General features: G+C 38.1%; 2 protein-coding genes across 5 annotated transcripts in view; one reads left to right on the top strand and one right to left on the bottom strand.

The window, feature by feature from the left end:
* Positions 1 to 188: 188 nt before the first annotated feature.
* rdh12 (retinol dehydrogenase 12) lies at positions 189 to 6,298 on the top strand. Its single transcript, XM_079854448.1, has 8 exons — positions 189 to 246; positions 679 to 869; positions 2,383 to 2,501; positions 2,624 to 2,779; positions 2,923 to 3,027; positions 3,199 to 3,408; positions 3,498 to 3,687; positions 4,171 to 6,298. The coding sequence occupies exons 2-8, from the start codon at positions 682 to 684 to the stop codon at positions 4,271 to 4,273; spliced, it is 1,071 nt and encodes a 356-aa protein (XP_079710574.1). The 5' UTR covers positions 189 to 246; positions 679 to 681; the 3' UTR covers positions 4,274 to 6,298.
* zfyve26 (zinc finger, FYVE domain containing 26) overlaps positions 4,356 to 15,714 on the bottom strand; it is a 28,068-nt gene continuing 16,709 nt past the window's right edge. For 2 of the 4 annotated variants that reach the window (XM_079854445.1, XM_079854444.1), the window contains exons 24-41: positions 14,833 to 15,006; positions 14,499 to 14,748; positions 14,265 to 14,357; positions 13,188 to 13,357; positions 12,920 to 13,053; positions 12,109 to 12,137; positions 11,853 to 11,989; positions 11,513 to 11,733; positions 10,738 to 10,885; positions 10,298 to 10,507; positions 9,988 to 10,203; positions 9,187 to 9,384; positions 8,913 to 9,109; positions 8,595 to 8,754; positions 7,168 to 7,227; positions 6,903 to 7,085; positions 6,714 to 6,764; positions 4,356 to 6,621 (exon numbers count right to left, since the gene is read on the bottom strand). In XM_079854445.1, coding sequence (XP_079710571.1) covers positions 6,418 to 6,621; positions 6,714 to 6,764; positions 6,903 to 7,085; positions 7,168 to 7,227; positions 8,595 to 8,754; positions 8,913 to 9,109; positions 9,187 to 9,384; positions 9,988 to 10,203; positions 10,298 to 10,507; positions 10,738 to 10,885; positions 11,513 to 11,733; positions 11,853 to 11,989; positions 12,109 to 12,137; positions 12,920 to 13,053; positions 13,188 to 13,357; positions 14,265 to 14,357; positions 14,499 to 14,748; positions 14,833 to 15,006 — 2,835 coding nt within the window. In that variant the 3' untranslated portion in view covers positions 4,356 to 6,417. The remainder of the gene's footprint in view (positions 6,622 to 6,713; positions 6,765 to 6,902; positions 7,086 to 7,167; positions 7,228 to 8,594; positions 8,755 to 8,912; positions 9,110 to 9,186; positions 9,385 to 9,987; positions 10,204 to 10,297; positions 10,508 to 10,737; positions 10,886 to 11,512; positions 11,734 to 11,852; positions 11,990 to 12,108; positions 12,138 to 12,919; positions 13,054 to 13,187; positions 13,358 to 14,264; positions 14,358 to 14,498; positions 14,749 to 14,832; positions 15,007 to 15,714) is intronic. The other 2 variants (XM_079854447.1, XM_079854446.1) reach the window with 1 other exon arrangement.

Below are 15,714 nucleotides of genomic sequence, written 5' to 3'. Positions count from 1 at the left end.
AAATCTTAACACCTAAAAAGCAGTGATTTACTAATATGCACGTGTATGAATTATAATTTAAGATGCGTTATATTGAAAAATCTAACAAAAATGTGCAACAGTTCAACAGGGCACACACATAGACAGCTTGCGTCATAAATGCATTGTGGGATCTGTAGTTTACATTTTCCAGAAAACACAAATAAACTGGTTTTGAAAATGTGATCGGCCTGTCGCAGCTCCAGCAGACTGAAAAATCGCATATCCGTAATTATATCTTGCATAAATGACTTATTAAAATTGCTTTACGCAAATTAAAGAAGAATCATGTGTTCACATTCCTTTTATTGATTTTAGCTCCTGAAAAACGATTCAGTTTCATTTTCAAATCATTTTATTGCTATTTAATACTAGAAAAACACCAACACTCTCTCTTACACACACACACACACACACACACACACACACACACACACACACACACACACACATACACACACGAGAGAGAGAGAGAGAGAGAGAGCGAGAGAGAGAGAGAGAGAGAGAGAGAGAGAGAGAGAGAGAGAGAGAGAGAGAGAGAGAGAGAGATGAATTATATAGCCTAGAAATAAAAATTAAGGTGCAAGTAAATGTAAATAAAATAATAATTTTAAAATAAAACAGCAAGACATTAATGAATATTCAGAATAAATTGTCCAGACAATGGAAACTACAATCCCATCATTCCCTGGGACCACAGCTGTAGATGTGAGTGGGAGGCTGAACACATTCACACCGACAGAGACGGACGGGAGTAAAGCACACAGTGTCATGATGCTTATGCTCGTAGTGTTTGCGGCTGGTTTAGGGCTGGTCGCGCTGATTTTAAGGCTGCTGTCCCCTCAAATCAGGTAAGCAATTCTGCCTCTCTTTTTTTATTTTTTTGAAGAGAAAGATTTGAAAATGCTATTCAGTTTTATTTATTATAAAAGGACTATGCATGAAAACATTCATTCTTTCTGTAAAACAAGAGCATAATGTTCATGAGAGACGAGAACATTATGATGTGGGAGACTGAGACAGAAATAGTCTATGAATGTAAAGAAAGCATTGTAGCCACTGAAGCGTAGAGCCCAGCGTAAGACAGTCCAGTCTTATAATCATATTAAATAGTCACAGCTGTTAATCTAACCGAACTCGACCTTTTAATAATTGATATCACATTGTACGTTACACGAGTTTATTTAGCGATTGTAAAATGAGCGCCGCAATCAGCAGTGTTGATGAATGTTCAGGACAGGTTGCCTCTTGGTGGACCCGCCTCCTCTTGACATGATCTGCTCTAGAAACCAACCAATAGAATGACAGCATGGGCGGATCGCCCCGCCTCTCAGCGTAACCGCGCTGCTTCATTGGCTCCAGTGGGACGGGTAAATGCATATAATCATAGTTTAGGACTGCCTGTTATATATGTAATTTATAATTTATATGAGAATTCTTATATAATTTATATTATTATACAAGTAATAGGCAAGAAATAGCTTTGAGAGTGCAATCTATATAAAATAAAATAATTTTCTTTATTAAAAATAAATAAATTTGATTTAGCAGCTCTCATTAACTTAAAGCAATAGTTAACAATGGGGAAGTTTTATGATATTCTGATATTTAAATCTTTGGGCACATTGTGCGGAAAAAACGTAATACATTAAAACATCCATTTCCAATTATGAATGAAGACTTTCCCTTATTGGTTATGTGTGGATTGCTGTGTTATACAGTGAGAGCTGGTGTTTAATATATCAGACATAAACACACACTCACTGGCCACTGTATTAGGTACACCTTGCTAGTTGTACCTGTCCTTTATTAGGTGTACCTGTATTAGGTACCTACCCCAATCTCAAAACTGCCTTAATTCTACGTGAAGTAGATTCAACAAGGTGCTGTTAACATTCCTCAGAGATTTTAGTCCATATTGACATGATAGCATCGCGCAGTTGCTGCAGATTTGTTGGCTTCACATCCATGAAGCGAATCTCTCGTTCCACCACATCCCAAATGTGCTCTATTGGATTGAGATCTGGTGAGTGTGGAGGCCATTTGAGTATTTGAACTCATGTCATGTTCAAGAAACCAGTTTGAGATGATTTGAGCTTTGTGACGGGACGTTATCCTGCTGGAAGTAGCCATCAGAAGATACACTGTGGTCATAAAGGGATGGAAATGGTCAGCTACAATACTCGGGTAGACTGTGGCATTTAAACAATCCTCAATTGGTACTAAGGGTCCAAAGTGTGCCAATAAAATATCCCTCACACCATTACACCACCACAAGCCTGAACCGTTGATACAAGACAGGATAAAACATTAAATGTATTTGATAAATAAATCTTTTTATATTAACTTTCCATGTTTGTGCAGGAAATATGCAGCAGGAGGAATGTGTCGATCCACAGCACGGTTAGATGGAAAAGTTGCCTTGATCACAGGAGCAAACTCAGGAATTGGGAAGGAAACAGCTTTGGATTTAGCTTTTCGAGGTCTGTCCAACTCCTCAACACCTTTACTAAATACCTTATATCTTATAAAATAATTTAATTCAGTTTAAATAAACTGGCTTACTGTACAGCTGAAGTAACAGTTCAGACCTGTTTGCTAACAGGTGCACGTGTGATTCTGGCATGTCGTGATGTGGAGAAAGGTGAAGAGGCGGCGACAGAAATCCGTACACGAGTGGGTGGAGCCAAAGTGGAGGTGAGAGAACTGGACCTGGCCGACACCTGCTCCATCCGGGCCTTCGCTCAGAGATTCCTGCGAGGTACTGCCTTATTATGTCTGATGCAGTTCAACCACCCTCACTTCAAAGCAAATATATACAGTATATCAACAATCTCAGACAAGGAGTCTTCCAAGCCCCAGATATTTAAGTTTACAGTTAATGTATATGGTCTCTTCATTTAGAGGTAAATCACCTGCACATCCTCATCAATAATGCTGGTGTCATGATGTGTCCTTATATGAAAACGGCCGATGGCTTTGAGATGCAGATTGGGGTCAATCATCTGGGTGAGTGTGAATAATACTTATATTTACGCAAATATTACAAAATGTGACATTAAAAAGCAAGTAAAATTACAGCGGGAGGCCTCGTCTCTCTTGCCTCCCCTGAGGCCATTGAGTTTTACCAGACCCCCTAAAGTATGCGGAGGGGACTCACGCCTGCACCTCTTCATTCAGGTCACTTCCTGCTGACATATCTCCTCATTGGTCTGCTGAAGCGTAGCGCGCCATCACGAATCGTGGTTGTTTCTTCCCTGGCACATAATTTCGGCTGGATTCGATTCCACGACCTGCACAGTCAGGGCAGCTACAACAGCGGGCTTGCCTACTGCCAGAGCAAGCTGGCTAACGTGCTTTTCACACGCGAGCTTGCTCGCAGGCTCCACGGTGAGTGCTGTTGTGGATCAAACAAGGATCTAAAATGAAAAAAAAAGAAATAGTACTTTCTGTATCCTGTTTGACTTGTATTTTATCAGGGTCAAATGTGACCGTGAACTCTCTGCACCCGGGGACGGTGAGGTCGGAGCTGGTGCGTCATTCTACTGCAATGTCGCTGCTGTTTGCTGTCTTCTCCATGTTCCTCAAGACCCCGAAGGAAGGAGCTCAAACGTCTGTCTATTGCGCCGTCGCTGAGGAGCTCCAGTCAATCTCAGGCAAACATTTCAGGTACAGCACACTTCAGAACGGTTGCTTGACGCTGAAGGTACATTTTACAAGATATCCTGAATATTGTTATTCATATAAAAAAGTGGATGGGGACGGGGACGGGGGGTCAAACACCATAAACACCATAAACGAATTGTTAAAGGAATAGTTCACCTTTAATAATTTATCATTATTTCCAACCATTTCTCAAAGTATCATCTTTTGTTTTCTATGGAAAATCATACAGGTTTGGAATGACATGAAAGTGAGTAAATGACAGAATTTTCATTTTTGGGTGAACTATCCTTTTTAAGCAGTCCATGCAGTGCTTTCACTATATTCCAACTCATCTGAAGTCATATAATAGCCTTTTATGTTAAAACAGACTAATATTTAAATTATTATTTACTAAAAAAAAAATTGCAGCTCATGCATTTAATTTGGTATTGGCATATTATTAAACATCTCTCTCTCTCTCTCTCTCTCCTTGTGTCTCCCACACAGTGATTGTGTCCCAGCTTTTGTGGCCCCTCAGGGACGGAGTGAGGAAACGGCACGGAATCTGTGGGATGTAAGCTGTGAATTGTTAGGCATTGAGTGGGACTGAAACATTCATTTGACCCGCTTAATGTCTCTTCCACCCTTTATTCTTAGACATTTTCAGTGATCACTTCTTATGTTTTGCTTGGTTTTGTTGAAACCCTTATGTACATTTTCTCTAATCTATGCTTTCAATAGCACAATCCATCTTATGCCTTTTCGCCAATTTTCTATCATGCCCTTGTGACAAGCAAGTATGAGTTTTTTCTACTCTAGAACAAATCTGTGGAGAATTTTGATTTCACCGTTTGTATTTTGAACGCTGCTTTAACTCCCATCTCAGTATTCTCACATGAAGCTGCATATTGAAGTCTTTTATACAGATGTGCTTTTAACTACTGTGGAACAATCATGACCAGAGATAAATATTTAAATATATACAGTGAAAAAAAAGTGTCATTTTTGTATTTTCCTTTCTTTATTTGCTAAAAGATACAAATACACAAGGATATTGTGTCAAATAATATTGACAGATATTTGATACTATGATCAAGAGGTTCATTATTAAAACACAAGTATTTAAAAAAATTAACTCAAACAAAATTAATCTAAAAACTGAGATTTATTATTTCATCTCCCGGTTTCACAGACAAGGCTTAAGCCTAGTCCCAGACTAAAATGCATGTTTGAGCTGTTTTAACTGTAAGCAACTTGCACTGGCATATCTTAAAATATGTCAATGCTAGTGTTTTGTCTCAAGATGCACATCAATAATGTTTTTTCTAAGGCACGTTAATAAATCTAAGCCCTCTCTGTGAAACCAGAAAAAGTCAGTATTGTTGTTTTTTTTTTGAAAATGGCTTTTTATAAAGCTAAATACATATTTATTAACTCATTTTAAATTAATATGTCCCTTCAGGAGACATTATTTGTCACTCTAATTGGATTCAGACATGAGTACATCTGTCTCTTTGGCAACATCTCTGTAACAGTTTTATTCATTTTAATATGCGCATAGGTTCTGTAAACCAAATTTGTTCAGATTTTTTTTTTCTATTCTCTAAAGAAAAAAAACAGACATAGTCCCTTAAAAGGATAGTTCACCTAAAAAAGGAAATCTGTCATGATTCACTCACCCTCGTGTCATTCCAAACCTGTATGACTTTCTTTTGTGGAATATAAAAGATGATATTTTGAGAAATGTCTCAATGTTTTATTTGTCCATACAATTGAAGCCAATTAGCTCCAGTGTTTTTTGGTTGCTAGTTTTCTTCAAAATATCATCTTTAATGTTTAGCAGAATGACATGGAGTGAATGATGACAAGATTTTCATTTTTGAGTAAACTTGGGTAACATCCCTAAAAAGAGATTTACTTTACACAATAACATTTATACACATTCCACATTATAAAACAAATTACAGGAGGGTCAGTGACAGTTTAATCTGATTAACATACAGTATATACACACACTCTCTCACACACACATTCATAAAGAGTGCACATAATTTCAGGGTGTGAATTGTAGGGTAATTTGTATTATAGACAAACACGTAAGCAATGTTTTACTGATACAGTATATTTCAAATTGCCATGTTCTACCCAGAATCCCTTATTTTACCGTTGTAACTGTTAGTTTAAGTTTTGCAATATCTAAGATACTGCTTATGTTTGTTCACAGAGCTCACTCATCATAATGCCTGTGAATCACACCTTCCCTTTTAATAATACGTTTTTTGTGCAATCTCTCAGTGAGGACCAGAATAAACAGCCTAGTTTTTTTTTTTTTTTTTTAAGGCTGAAGAGACACAAAATTTATAGAGAAAGCATTGTAAACTTGCCATGAACTCAAATAAGAATTAATATCATGGCACATGCAGAATAATTTTACTACCATATGACCTCATTCCATCAGGATGAGATTTAGACACAGTGATTAGTCTTTTTGACATAGATGAAAAGAAAAAAATATTTTCCTGAGGTAGGAGAATAAGCCAAGTCAAATACCGAAGAAGTACACAGATGTGAATGTCGTTTTATCCTTAATTTTATCTCTGGCCTAAGGTAACCTGGGACAGTTTTCTTTCTGATAGAGACCAGCAAAAGTGGCACAGTGGTGATTCATTTCCTGGCATATTATTATTTCACTCTAAGCAATCAAAGCAGAGCAGGATAACTTGTGGTGTTCACAATGGGGATTGGTAGTGGTTATTAGTTGTTGGCGTGTCGTTGCCGTGAAGATTGTTCATGATGCTCCGAAAGCCATTGACGGCAGATGTTGTGCATGACGGAGTCACCTGAGCTTTCAGCGGCCCGCATCACATCCTGTACTAAAGGAGTCGCCTTTACAAGCTCAAGCTTCACAGCCTGGAGATACGCTGCCCGCAGCTTACTGCACTGGAGATATGCCTTTATCTACAGAGAGAGAGAGAGAAAAGAATGTGAATGAAGGTAAGGAAGTGTGTGAGAGGAAAACAAATATAGACTGAGAAAAAGAGAAACCTAACCTTGTTTTCTGAACTCTTACACTCCAGAATCAGGGTCTCTAGTTCTTTAGCCTGAGCCAAAAAAAAACCCAATTATTTAGGCTAATACTTTTAAATTGAATTATTTATTTTTATAAAATTATATATGCAAATATTTACAAAGCAGAAACACAATTGGAGTAGAAAGAGATCATTAGGTTGGGGACTCACATCTGCAGGACTCTTATCAGCCACAGAGACACAGCTGAGCACAATGGCGTCACAGTCGTGTTTAGAGGCCGTCCCAGACTCCCCTACACACTTCAGCAGCTGCCGCACAGACGGGTAATGGCGCTGCCGGACCAGGCGCTGGCCGACCCTTATGTACACTGCCAGTGCCTCCAGTTGGAAGTCCTGCACCACGTGAAAGAAAACCAGAGTGAGATGTGAATGAGACAAGGACTCAAACCATAACAGAAGTGTCATAAACGCTTACCTGTATTACTCTATATGCTATGCCAAATCCTTCCTCAATGTTCTTGCCTCCCAGCATCACCTGTGCAAAATGCAGCCAGATTTGATTATGCTGTTTGTTTAAATCAGATTTCATCTATAGTCTCTGTTAGATTTATGCCAACCAGTTTTGACTTTTGTATGTACCCCACTTCAAAAGTTTGGGGTCAGTAAGATTTTTTTTCTGAAGGAAACTAACACTTTTAATCAGACTTTTACAATGTTAAAAATAAATGTTGTTAACTACTGTGAACTTTCTATTCAGCAAAGAATCCTGGAAAAAAAAATGCATCATGGTTTCCACAAAGATATTAACTGTTTTCAACATTAAAGCATCAAATCAGCAAATCAGAATGATTTCTGAAGGATCATGTGACACTGAAGACTGGGGGTAATGATGCTTAAAATTCAGCTTTTCATCACAGGAATAAATTACATAAATATGTCAAATATTTAAAAATAAATAAATAAATAAATTCTTAACGACCCCAAACTTTTAAAAGGTAGTGTAGATATTTGGCACAGACTGGATCTTGTAACATGCGTGTAAACAGCAAAAACATCTGAATTTTTGGAATCTGATTATCTGATACATTATATCAGAGCATGAAAAATAATCAAATCATGCAAATATAAAATACAGCACTTTAAGCATGATGTGCATTTTATGTTAGGAAATAGGATAATTTTTCAGATAATGTATATAACACTGCTTCTAGTTCAACATTCTGTAAAGTTAATGCTGTTAACCACATGCATCTATTTCCCTGCAAAGTGCATTACGCACACACACTTAGTCTTGCATGATTCAAAACAAGCAATCATCTCAAACTGAAATGTGTGGAATCCATTCATGGAAATACTTACAGTTAAACACTTACAAACAGAATATACACACATAATACAGACCAGAAAAGAACAAAAAATATTTATTTATTTTAATAAACATTGAATGTTTTTCACTTATTTTCATTTGAATAGTTATGCACCATTACCTCTTTCCACTCAGAATGACTCTATCTTATAAATGAAGATGTGAAGAACTCTCTTAAATGCAACCTACAAAATTAAGGTGTGCTTTACCACAGAACATTTACTGTTGTTCTGGGAATTTTCATGGGTGAAATCCAGTCATTTCAAAAGGAATCCAAACGACTGAGAAGTTCTTTTACCACACAGATTTCACAATGGTTTCCATTTGGTCACAAGGATTTGGCGTGTTGACAAGCAGAAAGAATTCTGTGTGAGCAGGATTCATACATCACTACACTACTGATGCACCTTTCTTGCCTTTAAAAGTTTTCCGAAATTTCACTTATGTAACCGCACCATTAGAAACAGAGATATGGAAGGGGACGCAACAATAAGGACTAAACTGTGTGTACAGAAGAGCGTGTTTTCCTAGCTCACCTTGCAGGCCACATCCACCTTCATAGGGCTGTTTCCAAACAGAGTGGGTGGGCCACTGTTCCCTGTGGGGGCGGGGCCTACAGCTGTCTTGGATGGTGAACTTTCACAGCGGTGCAAGAAGCGTGTCACTTCCAACTGCAGCTCGATTGTGTGTACGTGTCTGCAACATACCACAGCCAAAATAATGAGGAACTGTATTTCAGTATCTGACTATATAATATTTTAATAACACTTAAGTTATACATAATGAAAATAAATAGTATTTAATTCTATTACTGTGTATAGTATAGTACTGTTTAATTTCCCCCCTTTTATTACCTTGAGACATCAGTGGAGCTCATTTTCTTCCTGAAAGAGGAGCTGTGTGATTTCCTCCGGCTCTGTTGTTCCTGTAGGTAAGTTCTCAGGTGCTCTTTGGCTCGGATCAGCCAGCGCTGCTGTTCTCCCAGCTGAAGGTAGGACTGAGCACCGTGAGAAAAGAAGCGAATGCACGTCATAGCGGCACGAACGTGATCCTACAAAGAGACGGAAGGAGAAATTTAATAACAGCATGCTGATGAAGACCTATGTGTGCGTGTTTGTGTGTTGGTACCATCATGAACTGTTGGAGTTGGTACAGAGAGTGGTAGTGTCCCCTGCGCTGCAGTGACTGACAGGCTGAAAGAAGGTAACAGCCCCAAGTCTCCAGTGTGGGGTCCAGAGTTTCTAACAGACTCTGCAAAGTCCCCAACCGCCCACGTTCAAGACAGGGCTGAAAGATGCCCTCCAGAAACACATCCTCTGTACACTTCTAGAAACAGACAGACAGAGACAAAGAGAGAGAGCATAAACATACATATTAAACATAAACATACATATTTAGTAACTGTAGAAAGGATTTGGTTTGTTTGAAAAAAAAAAATATTGAAAGAAGTTTCTTATGCTCACTAAGGCTGCATTTACTTCATCAAAAATACAGTAAAAATGTAATATTATGAAATATTATTACAATAAAAAATAACTTTTCTATTTTAATAAACTTAAAAATGTAATTTATTCCTGTGATGTCAAAGCTGAATTTCCAGCATCATTACTCCAGTCTTCAGTGTCACATGATCCTTCGGAAATCATTCTAATAGGCTGATTTGGTGCTTAAAAAAACCCATTTCTAAATATTATCAATGTTGAAAACAGTTTCTATATTTACAATTTTGTGGAAACTGTGATGCATTCATTTTTTCTGGATTATTTTATGAATAGAGAATTTTCAAATCTGTATTTATTTGAAATATACATAATAAATGTCTTTATTGTACAATGTTTTCAAATTAATGCATCCTTGCTGAAAAATAAAATAAAATCCTACTGATAATAAATGTACAATAATGCAAAGTGCTCTGTAACTTTGCAGAACCTTGTTTTGTACGTGGGTTAGTGCATCTCTCAGGCTGTCGTGGCGCAGGTAAAAGCTGATGAGGCTCAAGTGTGTGCCGTAGGTGAGCAGGTAAAACAGACACTCCTGATAGTATCCAGACCGCTGAACTTTGCTCTCTGCACTATCTAGAGGAGCAGAATCAGAGAGAGCCTCTTCCAGCTCACGCAAAGAAGCCAAGATGTCCTCATCCACAGTCTACATCAAACAAAAACACACAATGGGTTTAGAAACATCCAGTAAGGAAAGTCAAGATGCCCGTCCAGTCTTAAGGGTCTGGGCGTAGCATTACCGTGCTAAGAGTAGGTTTGACTGTGGACTCCAGGTGTTGAACGATCTCCTGCAAAAGTCTCACTCCATTGTTGAGCTGGTTACGATCTACTGGTGGTTTGAGACAACGGGCAAACTTCTCTCTGGCTACGCTCAGATTTCCAGCCTTCAAAGACGCCATACCCCACGCCTGCCAAACCCCGTTCGGGTCCAGTCCACTCTTAGTCGACACCTGAGCATTATAAACAAAAACAGATTGCAGAAAAACAGCTGAACCCAAAATCAAGACACGCAACTAGATTGGTAATTGTTATTTATTTTGTGCTATTTAAACTTCATTCACTTGTTGGAAAAGACAGGCATGAAAAATCTGCTTTTGTGTTCCACGGAGTCAAAGACATCATGAGTGTGAGTTTGTCATTGATTGAACTATTACTTTGAATCTTGAGTGAATAGTCTCACCTCCACAGCCAGCTGGTAGTACTCGGCCTCTAGAAGCTGGTTGCGCAGGCGCGTCACTGCAGTCGTTTCCCGAATATCGTCCAGAGATGGAATGTATTTGTAGTTTGCACTGACCAGGATCTTCAACACATCCACCTTACTGATGTAGCTATGAATGGAGAGAGAAGAATGAATTAAAGACAAGTGAAATAAAGATACATAACCATTCAAAAGTTTGAGGACAGTAAAAGTAAAAACAAAATTCATACAAAATAAGGATGCATTAAACGGATCAAAAATTAGAGTATTATGACATTTATAAGGTTTTATAAAATGATTTCGCTTTAAAATAAATGCTGTTCATTCCAACTTCCCATTCATTAAAGACATCCTGAAAAAAAAGTATTAGCGTTTCCACAAAAAATGTAAAAAGCACAACATTTTAAATGCATGTTTTCAACATTGATAATAATAATAAATGTATAAGTAATGTTTCTTGAGCACCAAATCAGTACATTAGAATGATTTCTGAAGGATCATGTGACATTGAAGGCTGGACAAAATGCTGCTGAAAATCCAGCTTTGCCATCACAGGAATAAATTAGAATTTTAAAATATATTAAAATAGAAAGTAGTTATTTTAAATATATTTCACAATTTTTACTGTATTTTTGATCAAATAAATGCAGCCTGGTTGAGCAAAAAGAGACTTTTTATAAATTTGATTCTGCCTCACTCGGATATTAAACGGATATTACATTCGGATTACACAAGTAAAGGTGTGTGTGTGTCTTACCTGTCGCAGAGTGCCGGCTCTTGGGTGCATCCTGCGTTTACAAACATCAGTTTGGCACTAAACAGCAGCTGCCGCATCACATCTGTCAGCAGACGCGCATCCACCTCAGGATTGGTCAGTTTGCGCGAGAGTAAGCGGCAGTGGCCAATAAGCTGCTCCCCGCAGGCTGCGTGATCACTGTGTAGCGTCAGTATAGCGACACACAGGGATGCGCTGGGTGCCTTCAACACACAAAGTGTCCATTGTTAAGAAATGTAAATGAAAATACAAAGATTTATTTTACTATCGTTCCTTAAAAAACAACCAATTGTTCAGCTCCAGTGTGAGTAGTGAATCACACCTGTTCATAGTAGAACTCGCTCTTCAGCCGCTGGTTCTCTGCTGGGTTTGGACTCAGGCGATACTGCTTTCGTGGAACCTCAGGCAGACTGAGAACCCCATTCAGGACTCCGTCAATAGATGCAGGGCTGCCAGCTACTAAGAAAAGTTTAGTTTATAATCATGTAACCATCATCTGAATAAAGGCACCAACATTTTGCCATTCAACCAGAAGAAATGTATGTAAAACACATTATTTGTGTCTATGACAAGTTTACCTTCCCCCTGATCAAGCTCCTCATCTGAGCTGCAATAAACACAACATAAGAGAAAAGGTTTGTGGTCAGTAAGAATATTTTTAATGTTTTTGAAAGAAATCTCTTATGCTCAGCTCACCATGGTTGCATTTACTTGATCAAAAATACAGTGAAACTGTAATATTGGGAAATATTTGTACAATTTTAAATAGTAGATTTTAATATTTTAATATATTTTAAATAACTAACTCAAACCCTAACACTTAAACCTAGCCTAACAGTCTACTAAAAATCTACTACAGTCTACCAATACTGAGAGATAGTTGGCATGTAGCTGCAAAGTTACTTATAGTTGGATATACTTATAGGATATATATCAGAATATGATATACTTATAGTATAGAGTGTCTAAAGTGGATCATAGAAATAAAGTGTAATGTTAATCTTGTAATGCATTTGTAAAAAATAGAAATGTAACTATTGTCAAATGATGAGCTCATTTAGATAATCCATTTAAAACAATTATTGTTTACACAGACTTTATAATGACTTTTCAGTCTTTTTAAAGGTGACATAAATGCAATCCTATAATTGGAATACACACTGTTAAATACACATTGTCATATGAACAACCAGTCAGTAACTGCACTGATTTAAATAAATTGTAAGATGTACGTGTTTGATTCACTAAAAAGAATCAACTGATCGAGTCATGCAATTGGGAATCGTACTACTCTTCAACAATCGGTTTTCAGTTGCCAACCCTATTAACATCTACAAGTCCTGTAGCCCTTATGCACTTCTGAAATGTGCTATAGGCATGTGTGCTTACTCCGTGTGGAAGAAGTTGTAGCATTGGTCACAGACTCTGACAGGCTCTTCAGAGCCCTCTAAGGCCATCTTCCTGCTGGAGCAGGAATGACACACCAGCCTGCCACAGCGTCTGCAGTGGTGCCGTCTGTTAAACTGACACAGGATAAGGTTTACGTTAAGACTTAAATTCTTATAGAGATGCCTAACTAACAGAACAGGAAATCACAGCAGGACCTAATCCTATCACATCCGCTTATTCACAACCCATCTCACAATGTCTCTCTCACCATGGTGAATCTCTCCCTCTGGCAGACCATACAGATGTGCTGTTTGTGGTCTGGGATCCAGTCCTTGCGGTCAGGTGTTTTCTCCGGAGGGGTGAAAGGTGTGGCCAGCTGCCGGATCCTCTTCTCACTGGGACGTCTCTCACTGGAGGGTGTGTGCATGGGTGTGCTGCCTGAAAAATAAAAGTGTGCAAACATGACTCCAACTAAACTATGGGGTCATCATAGAATAATGATAACAATAAGCATCTCCAGTGTACTGGATTTAGCAAGTCTGTGATTAGCAAGACTCTTATGGAGGAAATATTCTTATGAATGTGCTTTCTGTGTGAACGGCCCCTTAAAGGAATAGTTTACTTCAAAATGTATGAATTTCTTTCTTCTGCTGAACACAAAAGAAGATATTTTGAAGAATGTTGACCAAATGTTGATGTACCCCATTGTATTTTTTTCCCTACTATGGAAGTCTACTATGGAAGTCAATGGGGTACATCAACTGTTTGGTTACCGACATTCTTCCAAATATCATCTTGTGTGTTCAGCAGAAGATTCCAGATTCCATCCAGTCGGAGGATATCAAATGCGTTTGATACTTTGAGCCGATTTTAGAACACATGCTGCATCCGAAATAGAATACCTCCCTATTATACAGTATGCAAAAAAACAGTACACCAACAGAGAAGTATGCCAGTATACGTAGTATTCGAAAAACAGTATGCGAAAATTATTACCCAGGTGAACTACTACTACTAAAGATTTTGAAGTGCGCATTCAATGGACAGTTAGCATCGACTTCTCCAGATTGTAAATCGGGGTAAAAATCATGTAGTGTTTTCCAGCACTTAGTTTGTTAGTGTGATGCTCAGTTGTTAAGTGCATGATGCCCAGTCTAAAATGGTGCCTAAAATCTGTCCCAATTTCAAATGGTGTGTATGTATTCCAGCCTTTAATGCCACATACTGAACTATTTTACTATTACCAGTAATTAAAAGCTAGATGTCCCCCCAGTGCTGTTACATGCTAAATGGGGTGTGGCTGAGAAAGAAAAGGTGTGGTCAATGAAAGAGGTGTGGCTTATACCTGTAGATGGAGGAGGGGTGTGGCTTGGAGAAGATGGGCAGCTCTCCTGGGCTGGACACTGCAGAAATGCATCCTGCAGACTAATGACAGAATCTGAGACAGAAGAAGAGAGGGAGAACAGAGGTGCAATGCTTTATACAATGATCTCAAATCTCTAATAACACAAAGAATGGACATAAATGTTTGTTTTCAGCTAGCAATATAGCAATGAATTGATCCATTGCTCCAACTCACCAGAACGCGACCACTCTCTGGGTGCATAAGGAAAATCAAGAGCCTTTCTGGCATAATCTGCCAGTAGGGTGTCAATGTCTTGGTTTGTAATGCCAGCGTCCTGAGCCGGAAGAAGGCTCCGTAGAGTGCTGATGGCAATGGTGGCCCAGTCTACCTTCAGATTCATCAGTAGCTGCTCCAGCATGAGAAGCGGATCAGACAGCAGGGAAAAATAATCCTGACGAGATGCTTGCGGCAGAGTCAGTAGAACCTGCGACAGGTACGTATTATTGTTTCGAGAGTATTTCTTTTGGTAACTGAATCTGTGTTATTTGATTAGGTCAAACATTGTTACCTTTGAGCCAAGGTGCAGGGCATGGATGTGGCGTCTCCGAGCAAGAGTCATCTGACTCTGGAAGTGTAGGGTGAGGTAATCTGACAGGAAATGACAGGCAGCCAATCCAGGTCTTCGATCGAGGGCTTGCTCACTAACCTCCAAACCCATCGAATCAGAAAGAGCTTCCAAAAGCTGGGTACAGAGAGAGTCTTTTTTTCGCAATCTATTTTGTTTGGATAAAGCTTTACAAAGCAAATCACGGAGTCAAATTGCATTTAGCTGCAAAATATTCAACTTCACAGACAATCTATTCATATGGAATATACACTACAGTTCAAAAGTTCAGTTTTTTTTTTTTAAAGAAAGTTATACTTTTATTCAGCAAGGATGCATTAAATTGATCTTAAGTGACAGTGAAGACATTTAAATTATAATGTAATAAAATATTTCCATTTCAAATAGATGCTGTTCTTTTGGACTTTCTATTAATCAAAGAATCCTGAAAAAAATGCATCACAGTTTCGACAAAAATATTAAACAGCATGTTGAAACTGTTTAAACATTGATTAGAAGAAATGTTTCTTGAGGACCAAATCATGTAACACTGTAAATTCAGCTTTGCCATCACAGGAATAAATTACATTTTAAAAATATATTAAAATAGAAAACAGTTACATTAATAATATTTAATATATTCCTGTTTTACTGTATTTTTGATCAAATAAATGCAGCCTTGATGTGCATAAGAGACTGCTTTTAAAAAACATTAAAAAAGCCAATAGACCCCACATTTTTGAATGGTAGTGTTCAGTATATGCTTTCATGTGGATCATATGGAAGGCCCAATTTGGGTCCAAGTCACTGACAGAGTAAAAACAGTTTTAACTAAGTTTTTCAACT

This window comes from Squalius cephalus, assembly GCF_949319135.1.
Source record: "Squalius cephalus genome assembly, chromosome: 21".
Classification (NCBI taxonomy): domain Eukaryota; kingdom Metazoa; phylum Chordata; class Actinopteri; order Cypriniformes; family Leuciscidae; genus Squalius; species Squalius cephalus.
The sequence above is the reverse complement of the archived record's forward strand: the minus strand, read 5'-3'. Positions and strand labels throughout refer to the sequence as shown.

Bases quoted from the DNA above. Each gene is read 5' to 3' on its own strand.
- rdh12 (XM_079854448.1), top strand. From the start codon at position 682: ATGGAAACTACAATCCCATCATTCCCTGGGACCACAGCTGTAGATGTG. The intron at 2,502-2,623 runs GTCTGTCCAACT...GTTTGCTAACAG, and splicing joins TTTGGATTTAGCTTTTCGAG to GTGCACGTGTGATTCTGGCA. The intron at 3,688-4,170 runs GTACAGCACACT...TCTCCCACACAG, and splicing joins ATCTCAGGCAAACATTTCAG to TGATTGTGTCCCAGCTTTTG.